Source organism: Hippocampus bargibanti, linkage group LG15, assembly GCF_051943395.1.
Source record: "Hippocampus bargibanti isolate YZ-2025 linkage group LG15, ASM5194339v1, whole genome shotgun sequence".
In the NCBI taxonomy this organism is placed as follows: domain Eukaryota; kingdom Metazoa; phylum Chordata; class Actinopteri; order Syngnathiformes; family Syngnathidae; genus Hippocampus; species Hippocampus bargibanti.
This window is the reverse complement of record NC_142748.1, coordinates 9297937-9318236: the sequence shown is the minus strand read 5'-3', so window position 1 is coordinate 9318236 and position 20300 is coordinate 9297937. Positions and strand designations below refer to the sequence as shown.

The 20300-nt window shown below is 46.8% G+C and overlaps 3 protein-coding genes across 4 annotated transcripts; 2 read left to right on the top strand and 1 right to left on the bottom strand.

Annotated features, from left to right (window-relative positions):
• The first annotated feature begins 358 nt into the window (after positions 1 to 358).
• On the top strand, positions 359 to 5818 carry fam53b (family with sequence similarity 53 member B). Its single transcript, XM_089016033.1, has 5 exons — positions 359 to 516; positions 3055 to 3217; positions 3446 to 3500; positions 3834 to 4477; positions 5299 to 5818. The coding sequence occupies exons 2-5, from the start codon at positions 3143 to 3145 to the stop codon at positions 5527 to 5529; spliced, it is 1005 nt and encodes a 334-aa protein (XP_088872159.1). The 5' UTR covers positions 359 to 516; positions 3055 to 3142; the 3' UTR covers positions 5530 to 5818.
• An 883-nt stretch (positions 5819 to 6701) lies between these two features.
• On the bottom strand, positions 6702 to 10541 carry lhpp (phospholysine phosphohistidine inorganic pyrophosphate phosphatase). 2 transcript variants are annotated; one of them, XR_016117649.1, is made up of 8 exons: positions 10387 to 10541; positions 10090 to 10277; positions 9731 to 9884; positions 9556 to 9617; positions 9387 to 9481; positions 9140 to 9231; positions 7561 to 7721; positions 6702 to 7296 (listed from the first exon to the last, which is right to left on the bottom strand). XR_016117649.1 is itself a non-coding variant. In XM_089016034.1 (7 exons), the coding sequence occupies exons 1-7, from the start codon at positions 10515 to 10517 to the stop codon at positions 7622 to 7624; spliced, it is 822 nt and encodes a 273-aa protein (XP_088872160.1). In that variant the 5' UTR covers positions 10518 to 10541; the 3' UTR covers positions 6702 to 7621. The 2 variants fall into 2 exon arrangements, 1 of the variants encoding a protein (XP_088872160.1); XM_089016034.1 differs by having other exon boundaries at positions 6702 to 7721.
• A 169-nt stretch (positions 10542 to 10710) lies between these two features.
• oat (ornithine aminotransferase) lies at positions 10711 to 14244 on the top strand. Its single transcript, XM_089016030.1, has 10 exons — positions 10711 to 10866; positions 11616 to 11839; positions 11916 to 12140; positions 12206 to 12301; positions 12423 to 12550; positions 12673 to 12795; positions 12888 to 13016; positions 13107 to 13220; positions 13383 to 13527; positions 13600 to 14244. Exons 2-10 carry the CDS (start codon positions 11632 to 11634, stop codon positions 13758 to 13760), a joined length of 1329 nt encoding a protein of 442 aa, XP_088872156.1. The 5' UTR covers positions 10711 to 10866; positions 11616 to 11631; the 3' UTR covers positions 13761 to 14244.
• Positions 14245 to 20300: the final 6056 nt, after the last annotated feature.

Sequence of the window (20300 nt, the reverse complement as noted above, 5' to 3'; positions counted from 1 at the left end):
CTGGGGGAACATTGGTATGGTAAAGTTATCAGGTTTCAAGTTTTATGTTGTGGAAGCACTTTTGTGTATGTGCGCGTGCTCGTGCAAAACTGATTACTTTTCATGACAGCACGCCCGGATTAAACCATCACGTTCAGTGAACGCTATTTTAAAATACGCTTGGACTTCCCAACAACGGTTGAAGCGTTGAATAAAGGAAGAAATTTGCATGATTGTTTGACAACAATAAAAGCATTGCTGTTCACAGTTTAGCAGTGGGAATGTCTTTGCGACGCCCCTCCGGGTTTGCCGTGAATGGTCTCGTCTGCAATGTGACGTCACGAGCAATGTTGGACAGTTGAGCGTTGGACTTGAGTAAATGTTGCACTTTACACTACTCCTCAGCGAATTACTATCTGCGCGTCTCACCCTGGTTTTTTACTTTTTATTTGTTGGTTTGTTTGATCTGTTTGTTCGTTTAAAAAAATGCACGACAGATGCAAACATGATCCGGCTACGCTGAAAAGCAGCTAGAAGGTAATGTTAGACGCCCGACTCAAGCTTTGACTAAGTCCAAATAGTCGTAAATAACGAAATGTATTTATTAACTAATTTGTTCGTTACTCATCACGGATGGTGATTGTTACCTAAATAACTTTATGGCTATGAAACTATTTGCTCGATCATGTTCATCTCTCTTTTGTCTGTGGTTTATATTTCTTTTAATAATTTGCACACATTCAATGACGTTTTTTCCCCTTTCACGCAAATTGTCTTCACTGATGACATTGATAAAAACGACATATTGTCATTTTACTTTATGTAGGTTCAAGCGTACTTTGTTATGAATTTGATAAGATAAAGTTGAGATCCTCACATGGGGCGCAGTGGCGTGCAAGGGGGTGGGGCGAGTGGGGCCCAGGCACCCACCTGAAGGTGGGGGTATGCATGCATGCATGCATGCAGAATTACTTTGGGTTGGGTTAAATACCCTCAAAATCTACAGCAATTCTAACAATGGAAAATGTTCCATCCTGCAGTAATTACTATTTAACTGAGAGATAAATTCTTGATACGATTTTTAGAATTTATTCGGGGGAAAACATTTTTACATTCATAAATACATCAAAAACATAGCCTTTTTGGGTGAATGGAAAAATTTCGAATTGAAAACGCAATACCATGAAATCGGGATATTTCCACTCATAATTATCATAGTGTCCCACTAATCATGGCCGATGCCAAGGGGAAGCAACATGGAATGCAGCTGTTTTTTTGATGAAATTAAGGGGGAAAAAAAGCCCCTTACCGATCAAAGACAGTATTCCCCCTTTTTATGCTATACCACAGAGCATTAAAATAAATAAACAATCCAGACTTGAACTGTTGGTATCAAAATGTGCTTTTTGCGGAATTGTAAAGGAGGCAAACTAATTTCTAGGAACTGGATTATGGGAAATGGTAATCTGAGGATCCGATGTCTCACTTTAGGACCGGTTCCGAGGCAGCTACATTTGGGGGAGGGAGGGATCTACTATGACAGAGCAATTTTACCGGATCTCCGTGTGAAAGAGGCGAGTGCGCTTCTGACACGTTCCAGCGTTGTGCGACGCATTTAGGAGGATGCTTGTGTTTTCAATTGTTGGCCTTTAATGGCTCATGCGCTAGTGTGTGCAGTTACTGCAATTATGTGTGTGTGTGTGTGTGTGTGTGGGTTAGGGGGATAATTAAACAGCCCCCCCCCCCCTCCCTTGGGAGCGCGCCACTGTTTGGCAGCCACGCTGAGCCTTTGTGTTTATGGTAAGCGGGCAGCTGCAAGCTGGACGAGACCCCCGGCGCACCCCCGGTGACCCCCTCCCACTCGGCTCATTTCATTCATAAACGGAGAGAAGCGAACGTACCCTACTTTGGTATGTTTGCTTTAAGCCCCGTCATCTCGGCACCTGCCCTTTAATTAATCACAAGGAAGAAAAAGTTTGGCCTTTGGGTGAATTACTACGATAATAAAACTGGTTCCAAACTGTCAATTAGGTGTTTCCTTTTATGACGCGCTTTGTCACAAGACACCCGTGACACAAGATAGAGTCAGAACGCGGCGAGCTACAAGCGGTCGGCCACGGCGTGTTCTCCTTTCACTTTCAGCGAAACATTTTTTTTGTCGTTATCCAACAAACGGTCGCTATTTGCACCCAAGCAAATATTCGTCAATCATTAAACTACTTTAACGTATGAAGCCGAAATTGATGTTACATGGCGGATTTTGTAAGTCGCTTGGAAGGGAAGACGCAAAGCTTTTCAACAAGTTGATTGAGCTTAATTTTTTTTTTGTATTATTATTTTTTAAAACCAGCTGTCTCAGGGTTGTTGCATGGATTAGCATTAGCGCTAATTGTCAGTCAAGACCCAAATCCTCATGTAATGTTTGCTGGCTGGGGGATTACAAGTCTAGCCAATGTATGGACAAGTCGCTCTAATTGGGGTGTGTCAGATTTTGTAACCCCACGAAGCAACAGCTTCATCGACACTTCATTTTATCCTCCAGGGCCTGCAGAACTGATTGTGGAGACGTCCAGGTCGTTTTCTGACCCCGGTAACAAATGATGGCTGAAATGTGATTGGTTAAATGCTTCAATAGGAAAATACGCGTCTAGAAGCAGCGTAGCAGGGGAAAAGCAATGAAAGGAAACTAAAGGACAAATTGGAATAATTTAATAAGAATTAATGGACAAAATATAATTAACATCAGTCCGGGATTCGGATATCGTTAGTCCAGCACAGAAGGCATTGAGGGCATTGACGGTCCGCCACTGATTTGGGGGTTGATGCTACTAGCTAATGCTGCTGAACGTCATTTGTGTCGTCCAAGGCAAGGGATGTAAATAAGGTCTTTGCATCCTCCGCAACCAGGAAGCTCGTGTGGATAACCGCAAGGTCGGCTATTCCCGGCCACGAGGATTCAATTACACAATTTTGACCCTGTGGATCACTTTGGTCTCCTGCGTCATTCGCACGGCGCCGAATCCTCCATTTTTTCTAAATGAGACAAACATCCAACTTTGCGTGTCTCTCCATCAGGATCGACAATCCAGAGGAGTGAAGATTCGTCATGGCCCAACTCGACTGACACTCGCCACAACGGCCCGGGACGGGGGTGCCCGTCGCCATGGTGATCATTTGCAAGACCAGGCCGGAGAAGGGCGTCGAAAATGTAACGTCGAAAAGCACACATTTGGGCTCGGTGAGTGAATTTCAACATCATCGTGGCTCATTATCGTCCCCCTGTCGTGTTTCTCCACTCACTCCACTGGTGGCCACAATAGAGTCGCTCAGCTGCCGCCATTCATTTGCTAAATCACGTAGGTGGAGGAGTAGAAGAAGAATTCCATCCCTCCTGCCCTCTGGGCCACGAGAAAATGAAGTCAAGACGCCTGCGTGATTATTCCGCTTTTTATTTTTCCTCCCACAGTTCCAGGCTGAGACCATGAGCCAGGGGACCGCTCTCTTCTCTCGTGAACTCACGGGTAAGAAGGAAAGACGAATATGTATCGATGAGCAGCAAAAAAGACGATATTTCCTCCAGGGAAATGAGCAAACGTCCCCCGGCGGGCAAGCCGCTTTGGTCGCACTAAATCACATGACTGGATGACACAAGTCATTCGCACAAGCAAGCGTTTGTGCAGTGTCGTGAGACGCTTGTCCAACTCGTGGTTTTGAGAGGGAACAGGAAGTGCGACTTTGGGGCCTTGGTCATTTAAATAAATCCCAAATTCTTCCATCGTGTGGGTTGCACGGATCACCGGAAATGATCTCGGCGCCATTAAGGAAGAAATTGTGTGTGGCTAACGTGTTTGCAGATACCAGGGGGTGGTGCGAAGTGGCACACGGCCTCTCCTCGCCGCAAAGTCGGGTTGCGACAAGCCTGGAGAGTATTTGGGACATCCTCCCCGAGGTACACCGGAACACCTCCCGATGGGGTTGGGATGCGGGCTGCGCGTCGGGCGCCATAAGCAGCCTCCTGCAGGATCTCAGCCTGACCGAAGCCGCCGCGTCTTCGCTGGCGTCGACGGCGCCGCCCAACAAACGTCAATGCCGCTCGCTCTCCTGCTCCGACGAGCTGCACCGCTCCGCCTGGCGACCGCAGGGGTCCAGGGTGTGGACGGCCGTGGAAAAGCGGAGGTGCCACAGCGGCGGGAGCGTCCACCCTGGCGGAATCGCTCGGACCGGCTTCCCAGATATCCGGCGGAGCTCCAGCGTCAGGCTCAGCGGCGCCTTGGCCCCACCGCTCTATTGCTCGAACGAACAGATCGGCGAGACCCGTGACTCTTCGCCGGTCAGCTCGCACGACTCCACCCCTGAACTGGAGCGCAGAGGAGTGCCGGGCGGTCTCACTCGTAGCAGCTCACAGCCCTGCGTCCTCAATGACAAGAAAATTGGCGTCAAGCGCCGGAGGCCGGATGACGTGCAAAGACCCTCGCTGGACCTGGCAAAGATGACACAGGTTGGTGTTCGCACGTGGGTGTCCCAGACTCGTTCTGGGGAGTTCCAGGCTCGTTCCGGGGAGTTGGCAACTCATGAAAACAAGTTCCAGAACCCTGCACATGGGCATAGGTGGTGCGTGTGGGGGGGCTTAATGGCGCTTCGCTGGCCGAGGCAGTGTGTCATTTACTTGTCAATGTCATGCACTGAAACAGCTGCGACAGAGGTCGCAGTAGTGGGGCGTGGTTGTAAAGAGGTATTGATTAGGGGTAAATTCAGCTATGGGGGAGGTCGGAGGGGGGGTATTTTGGTTGCAACAGGCCTTGAAATGCAATCGATCACCGTCTGCGGACTGTCATTCAAGGTCAGAACAGATGATGAGCCTGCTAGATGTTTTAGCGGCACGGGGTGATGGAGGTCCTTTCACAAGGGGGGAGTTAAGGGGGGGTTTGCTCACAGTCTCCAGCACGCTTGTTCGCTGCTTACGTAAGCCATCGAGAGGGGCTTTCTGGGTTCCTTTGTCCGTGGTGCTCAGTCGCAGGGCAGCTGTTGCGTCTTCTCCGCATTAAAGCGTAAAGATTGGATCGTCCCAATGCGAGGCAAAGCTTTTCGCTACGAGTGTTCAGCTGTCAGGATCCTGGCATCCGTTCTCCCCCAAGTCCTTTGAAGGTTCCCCCAGCATGTATGCCTTCATTGTGCGATGCCCGCTGGAAAAAGCACTGAAAAAAAAAAAATCGGCATCAACTGCTAATATTGCTCCTTGATGGTGCCAACGTCACTCAGGGTCCGTTGCGGAATCATTTCACAAAGGCCCTTCCTTGTTTTTTCCGGCCATCTTTGCAGAATCTTCCAAACTTCCACAGCCTCAGCTGTCGCGGAATCTCAGACCAGCGTCGTGGACACGGCGAGGAATCCCACGCCGCCAACGCTACGGGCGACGTTCAGCCTGGTTTCACCTTTGGGGAGGCGGAGCCGTTCTCCACGTACCAGAAAGATAAGCTGCCCCCGTGGACGGGGAAGGACGCCTATCTGCTCGGAGGCGAGCTGGACATTGAGCAGATTGAGAGGAATTGACACCGCACTCGTCTTTTTTTTTCACTGCTAACCCTTCACCGTACATTCGTGGAGAGAATTTGCTGCAGGTTTGTACAGGTTCCCCAGAACTGGGCCAAGTTGGACGACCCGAAAGCACAGAAACGCACAAACGGGAAGTGACTCAACCCACAAAAAGGGAAACGTGGCTTCTCTCCAAGTTGGACGCAAGATCCGTTAGGACGCTAATAGCATTCATATTTTACGACGCTTAACGACAAGGTGGTGTAAAAACATATTTCGATATGAATAAAACGCTTCAAATGCGTAATTTCCTTTCCTTTTTTTGAGGCTAACGGTAATTAAAAATGTAGCGGAGCCAAGCTGGGGTCCACCGCGGGGGAGCAACTGAAGTTTTCAAAAGTTATTTTGTATTTAACGCGACAACGCAAACTAACCTAATTCAAGACAAGCCACGGCGCACTTGATGAATCTGTGTTTGTGAAGTGGACCGAACGAACTAGAATGACGTCCGGGAGGGTGATAATTGCGGCCGGAGTGACGGAGCGAGGCTGTGGTTCACCCCAGAGACACCCCCACCCCTCACCCCCGTCTGCCCACGCGGCCTTCTCTGCAAGGGGCAAACAAAAGGGTCTTTTTACTTGCGAGGAGCCCGGTGACGTACGGGACGCTTGTATTATGTGGGCCATGTGTCAGGCCTGCTTGCTAACCTTGCCGTGGAACCCCAAGAACCCACCCCCCCTCTATAACAACAAAACGGTTAACTCGTGATTCATTCCAGATTTCACATCTGATCAAATGTCAGTCATCATATTACGATGCCGTGATTTACAAGTTCCTCATTGTGTTACAAAACCCCCGCCATGCAACGACACTTAAATGTTTCGGAACGCTCAAATATCCTGCCGGCCCTTTGTAATCAGCAGTGTTGCAGAAAGGGGAAGGAGACCGTTTACCAATAGGAGATAACGGTGCGAGGGAGGTTACTGCATGACAGTTGGCTCCTACGCTCACTCTGACTCAGATCGCGCTCCTATCGTCAAATCTAAAAGTCAAACGCTTTCCTGTAGAAGGCGATCATAAAAATTTGAAGTTGTCGTTTGGTGGGCTCAGGAATTTAATTGCATTGCTGTTTCCGGGTCAAGGGCAAAGTGCATACGCAGGTACTGCAAAATATTACTTCACACAGCCTATGGTGTTTCATTGTAGGATTTATTGCTCTAAGCTACATCTGCACAATTTAAGAGGGAGCGAAGGGGGGGGGGGTCTCCATACATGAACAAAAATAACACGGATTAGTCAAAAGGTATTAAGGGGGATGGAGATGGTCCTCCTGACAGACACACTTCAGACTTTGCGCCGTCAGTCATCTTAGCATCGAAAATTGGATCATCAGCTTAATTGCGCACGGAAGGAAAGGGAGAACCATATGGGGTGGGCAGAAGACCCCAGCCCCCCCGAAAAACACCCGCAAATTAGAGAAAAGTAATTCCAATTGAATAGTGGCAAATATTGGGCCAAGTGCAGAGTTGAACTACGCGCAGGGTGTTTGTAAAGCCACAGCGGCTGCAAACACTTTGCGGTGGGACGCCGCTCGGGTTTTTACTCTGTAATGAAAAAGAGGAGTGGCACTTTTGTCCTTACGCGGAGAGTTTTATTACCTTTAATCGGCCAATGGCGGTCAAGCTTGTGTGGGTTCGTGGTCAAGCGAACCGCGAAGACCTCAATTAATCACTTGGCAGTGGGCTTTTGTTTTTGGGCTAGGGATGCATTTGAGTACGGCAGAACCTGCAGAGCAGTGACGGAAAATAGTTTTTGGTTGCATTGCCCGAATTTTTTTTCCTTTACTTTTTTTTTGGGGGGGGGGTTCTATGAAAATACCCACTCATTGGTGTGATAGAGCCCAGTTGCGTTGTGACACGCTCACACGGTACAAGGCGATGACCTACTTTCTGATTGGATTTTTTTTTTATATGTGGGAGTGGGCTGGTGTGTCATTGATCATTCTACAAAAGCGACTCAATCAAGTCCAATATGTACATACTGACATACCGTACTGCGATCCATAATCTGATTTTGGGGGGTCGGCATTCCAAATACGAGCGCAAAAGGTTCACGGGTTGCCCCTGTGGCTTAGGATCATGTCCACAGCCTGGCCCAGGTGGTCGGCCATCCCATCCGCGGTGACGGTCGGGTGCCTCTGGTCGCTGGGCCTGAGGAGGACCCAAACAAGAACAGCAGCTGACGGGGTATTCCGATGGTGAATGGTTCCCGGACGGGGTAAACACTTGCTAAGAGTAGCCAAAGGCTCTCGTTTATGAAATGGAGGCCCTTAATATTCACCCGCCTCATCCTGCGTCTTGGATCGAATCACAGGTCCGAGTTCCAGATGGGCTCCGGGCTTTGTCCCTCGCCGCCCTCCCCTCGCATACACAAGGCCATTAATCCCGCGCTCTGAAAGCTCGCCAAGGCACCGTGGCAAATATTTGTATGCCGCCAGAAAGGAGGCCGGGCGCGGGATTTTGCAAAGAGATGGGATTGAATAGTGAATAGCCGGAGGAAGCGGCTACCGTGTGTTTGCGCACGTCTGTAAGCCGCCGGGCATTTGGGTTACGTGAGCTGGGATGCAAACGGTCCCGTCGCCTCAATGAGGACAACATTTGTCATAGAGGGCCCCACTGCAAAATGATTTTGAAATGCTGCACGACCAAAACACGACGCAGAATCTAGCCGGACCAGCTTGGAAACAGCGGCCTCAGCTCTCACGTGCAGCCAAGCATGGTCCGCCAGGCGTTACGGTTGACACTGTAAACCGTCATGCAGGCAACGGCGACGTTGCCTGCTGTGTGAAAATGTTTGTCGTGCGCTCTCATCAACTCCCAACGTGAATCGGTTTCTGCTTAACTTGCAGCCCCTCACCTCCGCCAACCACCCTTTTATTTGTGTAGCTGTTCCTAATAAAAATGACTTGCAAGTCATAAGTGGCTCATGGGAGATGTGGGCTCATTTGCCAATTCTTTCAAAATGGCATCGCGGCACACTCATTGCCACTCATAAATCTCAGAGCTAACGATCAAACCAAACCTGTTTCAGGCGTTTTAATGGCCTCATCGGAGGTTGTAATTCCTGGCGTGGTTTAGATCAACTTAATTTCCCTCCATTTTCATAAAACTTAACCAAAAATAGTCTTTCGTCAAAGAAACAGACTGTCGTCTCAAAAGGCCCTTTAAGTGTTGTCAGGCAGAGTTATTATTCACTGGAGGAATAATAACACTAATGGTGATGTGGATGAGAAAAAAAAGTGCAGCCATGCATGTACAGTACACGTGAAAGTGATTAGGGTCTCCAATTTAGCACATGCAATTATGCTTTCTTTCTCTCTCGGGCTTTGTCAAACCCTCAAGGCAATTTAAGACATTAGTGGAACAAATTATACTAAATTTTTTTGGGAGGCATCTCAATAAAACGCGCAAACTCAAGGGGAAAAGCAACTGGTGTTTGGTGCCCTCTGTTGACAAAAAAAAAGTATTTCTCCCCGGAAGGCGGGTGTTTTATAATGTCACAATTTTGTATTTTTTATTTATTAATGTATGTTTTTTTGGAGGATGATACTACCCTGTAATTCACCAACCTGTATTTTCCCGTTCGGACTTGCACGCCTTTCATTCCGACTTTTTGTGCGCCGCCAACATCGTTCACCAGATCGTCACCTATCATGATCACCTAGCGGTACAATGAAACTATAATTTTGTAAAATAATAATAAACAGACAAACTATGAGCAGAAATAACTGAGATGAAGGATTTCGCAGGAAAGACAAGGTACAAATTATATGCGTGTTCATACTTTTAGTATATTGCATGTTTGCTTCCACCCACCTCGTGTGGCTGGAGGGCCATGTCGTTGAGGACGCTCTGGAAGAACGTAGGGGACGGCTTGCCGATGACCTCGGCCTCCACGTCACAAGCGTACTAGATTAAATCAAACAGGCAATTGCAAAATATGATGATGAGAAGCAATTGCATCAAGTGCGGTGGCCACGCTCCTCCAGAGCTTTCATGTAAACTCCCACATCCAGTTTCAACCCATCTGTCTCCTTGTAGTACTTTCTGTGGCGAGAGAGTGACAGAAATGGTACTCATTTAAATGTTGCAAAAGCTATGATTTATGCACGTGGTGGAAAACAGCAGTACTCTCATCCTGAAGACAGGTAAACGATTACCCTTTGCCGAGAGAGAACAGAGTAGGCTTCTCCAGGCCGATCAGGACCCTGAACGCCTCATTCATGTTGTCATAGGAGAACTTTTCAGCAGCGTCGCCGATCACCACGCAATTGGGATCGCTCTTGTCCACGCCGTCAAACTCTGGCAGGAGAGCTGTTGGGAGACAAAAATATGTTATACAATTTTATGAGTCTGGTTTAAAATAAAACATTGGGTTTCTCAGATTTTTTTGCATCACATGACTGGAAGCAATAACAACCGCCATATAAATCTCGGATATGAATTTCCCAGATTTGTTTAATCATTATTATCAGTACAAATAAAGACTTGGACTATTCCATGTATGAACAGGCAATACCGTCGTGCACCAGCAAGTGGGGCCGCATCCCGCGTTCCCTGAGCACAGCAACGGCTGCAGGTGCAGGAGAAAAGACTTCGCTGACACTAATGTCAAATCCCAATCTCTGAAGTTTGGCTACAAATTTCTCTCTCACTGCTTGGGTCTCGTTGGTGCAGAATCTCAACTTCAGATCGGAAGCTTTGAGCCTTTGCAAACACAAAAAGTAAACGGTAGTATTAGTAGTATTCAGTGCAATGTGTGCACAAAACTGGCTTCGAATCAAATGCGCTTTCTGGAGTGCCGATCAACACTCACTTCCTCACGGCCTCGACGGAACCGGGAATAGCCACCCCGTCGCCCTCCCCGCTGTCGTACAAAACTCCACACATGTCCAGTATGATTCCTTTCAAACTTGTCGCGTCGCTGGACCAGCCGGTGTCCGCCATGACAGACGCCCCTTTTTTTGCGCATGCGCGACAGTAGCCAGAGGCGCTCTCAATAAAATTTTTACAGTCGCGTTGTTAATGAAGTTTTTTTCCCACATTTCGTTAATATTTTATCATTAAAAATATAGTAATGACAATCATTTAAACGGACAATAGGAGCCCAACTGTTGATTTCGCAATCACGGCGAAAGTTACGACATGGGGGCGTTTCCTGTGACGTCGCGTTTAGTATATTTCCACACTTGACAACTGCTTGCAGATCGAAATCCGACCTGCTCTAACGTCGATCATCGGATTAAACCCACGACCCACGCCGATACGCTCCTGAACTACACCCCACCTTGTTTTGGTACTTAATGCTTTGTTCTCTTCATCTGTCTTAATTCGCGTATATACTCAATACATTTGACAGCTAAAGTTAGCTTAGCTACGGGGCTAATATAATAATATGATCATGCATGCGATATTGAATTAAAAATATATTGCATAACATAACCCAATTGGCAACGTATTTCTAAGCACAATGCTTTGATGCATGCAAAAAGTGGGTGCGCGTTTGGAGGCTGCTCCCTTGCAGCCTATCATCTTTCAGGGGGGGGGGGTTAAATCCAGCATTGCCAAAAAAGTCCGCAGTTTTTTTGGGCAGTTGGCTTGTTGACCGCAGTTTACAGTTTAACTATGTGTGGGTCTTTTGAGGGCAAAGGAAAATCCAGTCAAGGGACTTTCACTTCAATAGCATGCTGTAATTGCCCTTCCCGAAGTATTATAACCTACTCGCGCAGCAATACATAACTGAATGTAGATAAAGCATACTATAGAGTCACAATTTCACAAACTAAAATGTCAAATGGCATCAAAATACAAGCAAGAACAAATGTCAAGAGTATCTGGGTTGTTTCTCAGCAGAACCGAGTGAGCACACATGCATTTTTCCCCCCACAAAGCCAGGAATGAGCTGATTCCCTTTCAATAGCGGCGCGGAGCTTTTGTCGTATGTCTGCTTCCAGTTTGACTGGGAAGTAGGATAATGGAATTTCACTAGTTGCTCTTGAACATACACTAAAAGCCTCCACTGTGCCTACTTTTTCCTTCCCAAAGACACAACCACCCCAGGATGAAGTCCCTGTTTTTCCAGTTGAGTCGCAACCTGAGGAACCCGGCGCCAGTCGGCGCCCTCCGTGGCGTCCACTCGGCGGCACGTCCTGGCATCATACGCAAAATGGAGCAGCAGCCGCTCACCTCCGAGGAGATTTACGCCCGTGAGGAGAAATACGGCGCACACAACTACCATCCACTGCCTGTGGCGCTCCAGCGGGGCGAGGGTGAGCTAACACAGCCAAAACCGCAGAACACAAAAATCTGCAATGAACTGAACAACTGAATCGTTTCCCTCTTCAGGAATCTTCGTTTGGGATGTTGAAGGCAGTCGCTACTTTGACTTCCTGAGCGCCTACAGCGCCGTGAATCAGGGCCACTGCCACCCAAAGATCATTGCAGCCCTCACCGCTCAAGCCTCCATGCTAACGCTGACCTCCAGAGCTTTCTACAATGACGTGCTGGGCGCCTACGAGGAGTACGTCACCAACATGTTTGGTTATGACAAGGTCCTACCCATGAACACCGGTAAGGGAGAAAAATGTCTGTTGAAACGGGGGGCTGGGAAATGCTGACGCCGGTCTTTGTTGAAGGTGTGGAAGGTGGCGAGACGGCCTGCAAGCTGGCCCGGAAGTGGGCCTACAATGTGAAAGGCGTCCCCAACAACAAAGCCAAGATTGTTTTTGCCGGTGAGTGAAAGCTAACGAGTGGACCGTTACTCGAAAGCTAATAAGCCAGAAGCAAAGAGATTTTAAAAGAGAGGCAAGGTCAAAAGTTTTGTAAAATAAAGGGCTATGTGTCTAACTGCAGATGGGAACTTCTGGGGGCGCACCCTGGCAGCCATCTCCAGCTCCACCGACCCCAGCAGCTACGAAGGCTTTGGCCCTTTCATGCCCGGATTTGAGCTGGTTCCGTTCAACGACATTCCTGCACTTGAGGTTTGGTTTCGGGACTGTAGAAGAGATCCCACCCCGGATCATGACCACGACCACTCACTTTTTTCCCCCGTGTAAAGAGAAAGGAGGTTTGATCGTGTTTTGTTATGTCACGTCCGTCGCAGAAAGCTCTGCAGGACCCGCACGTGGCCGCCTTCATGGTGGAGCCAATCCAGGGCGAGGCGGGCGTGCTGGTGCCCGACGACGGTTACCTGACCAAGGTCAGGGAACTGTGCACACGGCACAACGTGAGTATGCACTTGGGTCATAGTTATTCCACATACAATGCTACTTACAAAAAAAGGAATGGATTTAATCGCATGGGAAAACGTCTTTCTAGGTGCTGTGGATTGCAGACGAGGTGCAGACAGGTTTGGCCCGTACCGGGAAACGTCTGGCCGTAGACTATGAGCAAGTGCGTCCGGATATTGTTATTCTGGGAAAAGCGCTTTCGGGAGGAGTTTACCCTGTAAGCGTTTCTATTAACTTTTATCAACCAAGCCAAATTTGTATTGATTATTTTTGCCACGCGATGTCTAACGGTTGCATTCGCCGTCAGGTCTCTGCCGTGCTGTGCGACGATGAGGTCATGCTGACCATCAAGCCCGGGGAGCACGGGTCCACGTATGGCGGGAACCCCATTGCCTGTCGGGTGGCCATTGCCGCCCTTGAGGTCAGAGTTCAAAAGTTCATTACAAGACCCACATCGTTTATTTGCATGGTGGCCAATAGTTCCTCAACAAAGAACTTGAAGCGAAAGTCGCTGAACTTCAAGCAAGTACTAGTATGAATAATCTTGGAAAAGACTTAAAAGAAGTAAAATGTCTTCCCGCAGGTATTGGAGGAGGAAAAGCTGGCGGAGAACGCAGAGCGAATGGGACAGCTGCTTCGCTCGGAGCTAAGGAAGCTGCCGTCCGATATTGTGACTGCGGTGCGGGGCAAGGGCCTACTCAACGCCGTTGTCATCAAACAAACCAAAGGTTAGCCGCGCCATTTCACCACATTTGTAGCAAGAAGGGGCGCTGACGGGGCGGCGTTGTCAACCCGCTCAGAATACGACGCGTGGAAGGTGTGCCTGCGACTTCGCGATCACGGACTTCTGGCAAAGCCCACCCACGGAGACATCATCCGCCTGGCCCCGCCCCTTACCATCAAGGAGCCTCAGCTCAGAGAGTGCATCGATATCATCCACAGAACCGTCGCGGGACTCTAGAACGTCCCGACCAGCAGAAATGCTTTTGGTTTTCAGCGAATCCCCACCACCGTCACCGCGATCACCACTCGCTCCCCCCCCAATGCGTACTTGTTGCCACTTGAATTTTATTTCTAATGGAAGGGATTTGTTTCACTCTTGTGAGAGAGAACATTTTTGCACAATGATAAAGTTACCTCCTACTACTACTGCTCTAATTATTTAAAATAAAAATGTGAAATATACTATTTTACTACTTTCCTCCAAAGATGGAAACAGCGGCAGAAACGTGGATGGTTTTTTTGTTGAACTATGGAGGTGTGCAAGGGATGTGCAAGGAGCAGGATTTAAAACGTGTTAGTTTTTTTCTCTTTCGTAGTCATTTAATTCTTGTGGATGACGCTTTTAAATGAGCAGAAAACGAGGTTTGCATCTTGTTTTCTTTTCCAAGGCAAGGCTTTTGTTACATGCAAGAAAAAAAATTGCAATAAATTATTGCAGCCAATCATGGTGTGGCGTGAGTTGTCATTTTGCAAATAAAAAGAAAGGAAATTACAAAGTTTGGATATGGTGTAATAACCATTACTACCACAAGGTGGTGAGGTGACCTTACTGGACCCAAGAAGGGCAACATAGGAACTGCCAGTATATTAGAAGTGTCGATTAATTTATTGCTCTGTAAAATTAACAGATTTTTAAAAATATTATGAGTGTGGGAAAAATAATATACTTTATCGTAACATTCAGGCTTTTTACAGTTTCCATTGTAATTCTGCATTTGTGAAAAATCAAACATTTCGAGGGGGAGGCAGTAACGATATCTCGCTAAGATGATCTGCAGTTATCGTTTTCAGAAGAGGACGACAAAAGGGCCCAGTGTCTTCAATCAGACAGCACAGGACACCTCATTATTCCGTATGGCAGCCGGCCAAGCAAGGCCTCCGAGTTTGCTTGTGAAATATGAGAGGAATCCGAGGTTGGCAGCAGCGAGCGGGCTTTTATCGTCAGGTGACACAAATAACGAAAGCGAGGCCCCTCAAGGCTTGGACGATGCGTCCCTTTTTGGCAAACGAGCGTCGCTTTTGGCAGGTCGGGTTACAGGTTGGGCAACGGGCTCAGAGAAATATTAGTCCTAATATTTTTTCCTTTGACAAACACTATGTTAATCAGAAGGCCACATCAGGGTGCACGAAACATTTTGTTGAGAAAACGTTGGACTTGACCTGCCCTTTAATCATTGTCGGTTGACATTTCAAGCCGCAGCCACGAAAGACAAATCCCGTCGCTCAAGCGTTACCAGTTGTTGCACCACACTTCCTAATATAACTTTTTTGGAGGGAAGAGGTTTGGGGATAAACTCCCGTTTCACTTTGCCGTCGGTCAGTTACAAGCGACAGACTCGCGAGGCTCTCATGCAGCCAAGCGAGAACGCCAAGGCCGCCCGCGTAACCCGAAACATTTCACCGGAAAATGCGCCCCGGGGATATTTGGGGAAGCCGCAGACAGACGGGCAGATCCTGAGCCAGGAGCGTCTTGAACACAGATCATACAGCTGGAGACTGACGGGGAAGAAGAGGAAGGTCAAAGGCAAGGACTTTCAAGGGATGCAAAGCCTTGTCTGCTGGCCAAAAAATATATTAATCACGAACTGATGTTAATTATATTTTGTCCATGAATTCTTATTATATGGACTTGTAGTAAATCACACGTTTTATACAGTCTGGATTGATTCAGAGGTAGCACGAGTGAAGGCCTAGCGATAAAATCTAAAAAAGTAAAATAAATATGTTATGCTTTCACGCGCTTCTATTGAGTGTCACCTTCTGATTGCCTTTTTTGTCCCTAAACAATTACAGGTACTTGCACTACTAATCGAGGTGCACCGCATGCATGCAACCGCACCAACTGCACGATGAGTTTGGTGATACCGCCGCCCGCTTGAGCGGTAAGCGCTCAGCTGTCAGAGGACGACGCAGTGGTGAGCCACTTTGCCGCTTGCTACCCTGGCACGTTTGCGACAGAGAAAGAGGCCGTGTGATGTTTCCCAATCGAGTTTAGTCATCCAAGCGTAGCAAGCAGCTGGACCCGGCTGGTATTAGTATGCCCCCGATGTTCCCGCAGCCACAGAGCCTACGTTCTAATAAAAACTGGGCCTGCTTTTTATTTTCCCAGCGTTTTAAGAGCCCAAAAGGGACAGTGGACGGTGATATTAGTACGAGCAGTCATCAATACATGGTAGTGATCTACATTAATCATTAAAAAAATGAACAAACAGCAGATGGAATTAGCGGTTTATCAACTACCAATTTGTAGTTGATTTATAGCTGCAGTAGTTGCGCTTTAAGCGACGTCTGCTCTCTTCTCATTTTTGTTTTTGTTTGCTCAAGCGGCGCGCTTGGTTGCTGGCATCTTTACAGGGGACAACAAAAGCCAAAAAAAGAAAAAATAACATTCTTTTGATGGCATCTTTTTCTGCATGTGGGATGGAACAAATGGAACAAACACTGAATTATGTTTGTTTCTTTCTGTCTCAAAACACAAAACCACATGTCCTAATGGAGAACACACAATGAAGACAAGCCACCACCACAGTGGAGATGCCCAATGCCAACATGGCACTTTCGGAGTAGTTCTGATAAGTTTCTGACACTTTAAGAAAGAGATATTTTTCACACGGGGAGAGAAAAAGCCACACTGTACTGTCATGGATGAAACGGGCCACCATCCCAGTGTATGTTCACGTTGGGCCAAAAGACAGAAACGTGGATGGGTGGAGGGAATTATGAAGGAAGTTGGGTTGGAAGGAAGATTGAAGCAGCTGTGGCAGCAAGGAGAGGAATCGCTTCTGGTACCGCTGTACGGGTCGGCATGGATTTCTGGATGCCCAGGATGGTGAGCTCATGTCCTGCAATTACACTGGCCGCTATTCATCGGGATGCAGGTACCTGGGGCAACCCGGGGGAACCATTTATTTGGGGTGGGGTTTGTACTGGCTAAAGTCCTCATTGGACCCGGCGGCCATGCATGGGCGGTTTGTTATCCAAACTAAATAAAGCTAACATTTATGGTGTTATTTTATAAGAAATGGGCTTATTTGTGTAATAACGTCATGGTCTGGTCAATTTACGAGATTGTCATAATGGTACGATGAAAAAGTTGTCATTTTACGAGTATAATACATGAAAAAAAATATATTTTTTACGTGGTAAATATAACAATCCGAGTGTCAACGTTTGAGCCACTGAGAACTGAAATGGGCTAAATCCACTTCTTTTGGGATTTGTAAGATCACTGCTATGCACTTTCCCCAAAACAAATTCAGTTTCTAGTAAAGAGGGGTGAAAGAAAAAAAAATAGAGTTTGAGGAGATAATCGGCAGCCTCTGCGTGCATTTGAAATAGCCCAAGGTAGTCATCTGCACACAGCTGATAAAGACACTAGCATCTCATTAATATTCATGAGGATCCATTACTAATTGTGGATCATCCCATGGGTGTTTTTTATATCTCTGTTTTGTTTCATCCCACTCATTCTCGCTGATGTTTGCGTATGCTTGAATGATGGGAGTCGAAAGCTGTCACGCTGAACGGGATGCCGTAGCGAGTCAGCCGATCAAGCAAATGCGTTCGGAAACGGTTGGAATTAAAGCTGGGAGCGGTGTAGAACAAGCCTTAGGTTTTTTTTTAAATATATGTATTTGATCAGCAAGTTTATTTTGAAAGGGTAAATAATAATAATGTTTTCTGAAAGTAGCATTCATACAACTGAGCTGATTATGATGTCAAGCGAGTCTCAAACACACCGAGGCTGTTAAAGTGGACAGGGTGTGGTGATTTGTTATCTGCGTTTGCTCGAAGGAGGCTTGTTTTGTTTGGAACGAAATCTCAATTTCGTCTCATCGAGGAGGCAGCGGCTCCTTTCTTCCCCCAGGAGGCGTGGTGTCTTTGCTGCGAGGCACAAAAAACAATCAACCCAAAAGGGGGTGCAGGTCATTTTTACTGACAGCCTGCCTCCAAAAATGGCATCTATGCTATTACCTTTTTTGGGGTTGCGCAGAGAAAAACATGTTGCAGAGATCAAAATGATGACATTTTTTCAACGATATGTAGAAAACTAACGCAAGATAGCAATCAGAAAAATGACAAAAGTTGTTTGCGGAAAAGGTGCAACATCAAAAATGGGCTTTCAAGCCAAATCCGAGGGATATTTGGCGTATTTCAAAATAAGCCCATGTTCATGTGGATTGGCTTCTGATTGGTGTAATTGTGCAACGCTCAACAGATCTTGAGCTACATAGCAATACTGCTAGCCTTTGTTCCGTCTGCTCCATTTAATAGTGCAGGTGATCGGATTTAAAAGATTAGCACGAGAACGCTACAATGTGTCAAGTGTGGTATACAGACAATGTGAACAGATTGTAAGAAGCACCCTTGGCTGGAAAACGGCCACTGCCCGCTCCTCCGACTCAACCCCCAGCTCCAGCCAAGAGATTTGCTTTTCCACTCAACTCTCCGGCACCTCAGTGACGAGCTCCACAATTTATTTTATATCCCTCCCGCATATGCGCAAATTCCCGAATAGCAGATAATCGACTATTATGTTCAGCACTGACGAATGCTTCCTATATTTATAGTATACAGCCTTAAAATAGCTCAGCGGGTGACCCCATCCACTTTGGGAGGGTGTGGGGAGATGGTTCCCCCGCAGAGTGAAACACTGCTCTTATTGTACGGCCCTGGAACATGACCTTCATTCGTACAGTCACACTGTCAAAACCCCAGCATGTGACGTAGCACGACTTAGCTTGTCACAGCGAAGCAAGGCAATGGATAGCATTGCATGTCAAAATAATAGCATCGCCGAGACTAGCGTTACATAGCATAACGCTGGAAAACGTGAGCCAAGTACAGCATTGCTCATCCAAATGACAGCATGGCAGAGCGTAGCATAGCCTTTCCCACTTACGAATGCTGATGGATGAGTCTGATTAACATCTGTAAATTCACACAGGATCAGGGTCACGATGTAGTCATGACGCAGCGTGGCCTTCACACGCGATCCTTGGAACCAAAAAGTTCCTGGACCACCAGACACCCCCAACACCCATTTGTTCCGACCCCCTGAGACGCTAAAACCAGACATAGCAACAAAATACAGACGTCAAAATAAAGAGGACTCGAGAGAATTAGTTTAATTTTGAAATCTGCCTTCTAAACTTTTTTTTAATAAAACCTGAGATCACTTTCACCACACAAAGAGTCCTGTGATGAAATGGTGGAAAAATCTATTCAGTGAGTGAGAGTGAGGTAGGAACACCCCTACACCCCCCCCCCCAACCCTCCCGCCCCGAGATGGCTGCCTGCTTATTGCCAGAAGTGCAAACAATAATAAAAATGATGCAAGTTGTCAGTTATTTGAAAAGCGTCCAGAAGTTTGTCTTGAATAAAATGGACACTTCAAGCTCGGGAATAGGAGGGGAAAAACAAAACAAGCATTCATTCAATGTGGATTTAAAAAAATGCATTCTTTAAATGTATTCACTTTTTTTCTTGTAGGAAAATAAGTATCATTTGTATTTTATTTGTTTTATCTTCCAAATCTTCCAAAATGCATAGAATTAATACCATAAATGTCACCAGATTGTTTTTTATGCCAACCGTGTTTTCAGTGCTGTCATTTATCTTCTTTTTTTATGAAATTATAACATAAAATTCCCACGAGCATGTGCCGCATTGATGGATGTGGTGGCGAAATGACAACCGCACGTGTGCCTGCTCCCAAATAAATCCCCAGACGAAGGACCCTGCTTTTACACTACAATCCGCTAGGTTATGTTACACACTACATAGCGCCGCTTTTATCAGGACGTATGTATTCGCTGGCTAAGTGAACCATACGGCAATTACGCACGTGGCCTATAAATCCACGCTTGTCTTAATGGGAGCAGCCTTTGAGCCGCGGCTGTCTTGCTGGTGGTGGTGGCGACCCCCCCCCCCCCCCACCATCGATTCTCCACAACATCACAACAAGCCAAGCATGATGAGCATTGTGGCGGTGTATGGCAAGATGTTGACATTTCCACATTGTTTTCTTTCCCCCAATGAAAATAATGTGCATGTGTATTTTATTCAACTATATAACGTGCGTCGTTCACAATCGGTAGTGTGTGCCAATAAATATGTTCCTGTAGTAGTTGTATTAAGTTCATTCTGTCTACTTGATATCTAATTTAGATTCTTTTCTTACAGACAGTGTATTTTAGGTGTTCAATTACTTCCGCCTTCGTCAGAGTGTCACGGATGTTGTTGTGACGCGCCTTTTTCAGCTGGTGTTACTATGACGAAATATTTCGGTAGTGCGGGTGATTGTCAAAGTCAAAGTCAGCTTTATTCTCAAATATGCTAATATGTTTATATGCTAATATGTATGTATGTAATTGTTGAGTCGTGTGTGTGAATACGTTGCACTAGCCTATAGGAACAAATCAGTTTAAGGGGGAAAAAGCATGTTCCTTGTGTCCGAGTGCACCTAGCTGTGTTTTAGTCGTAAACGTGACAGCGT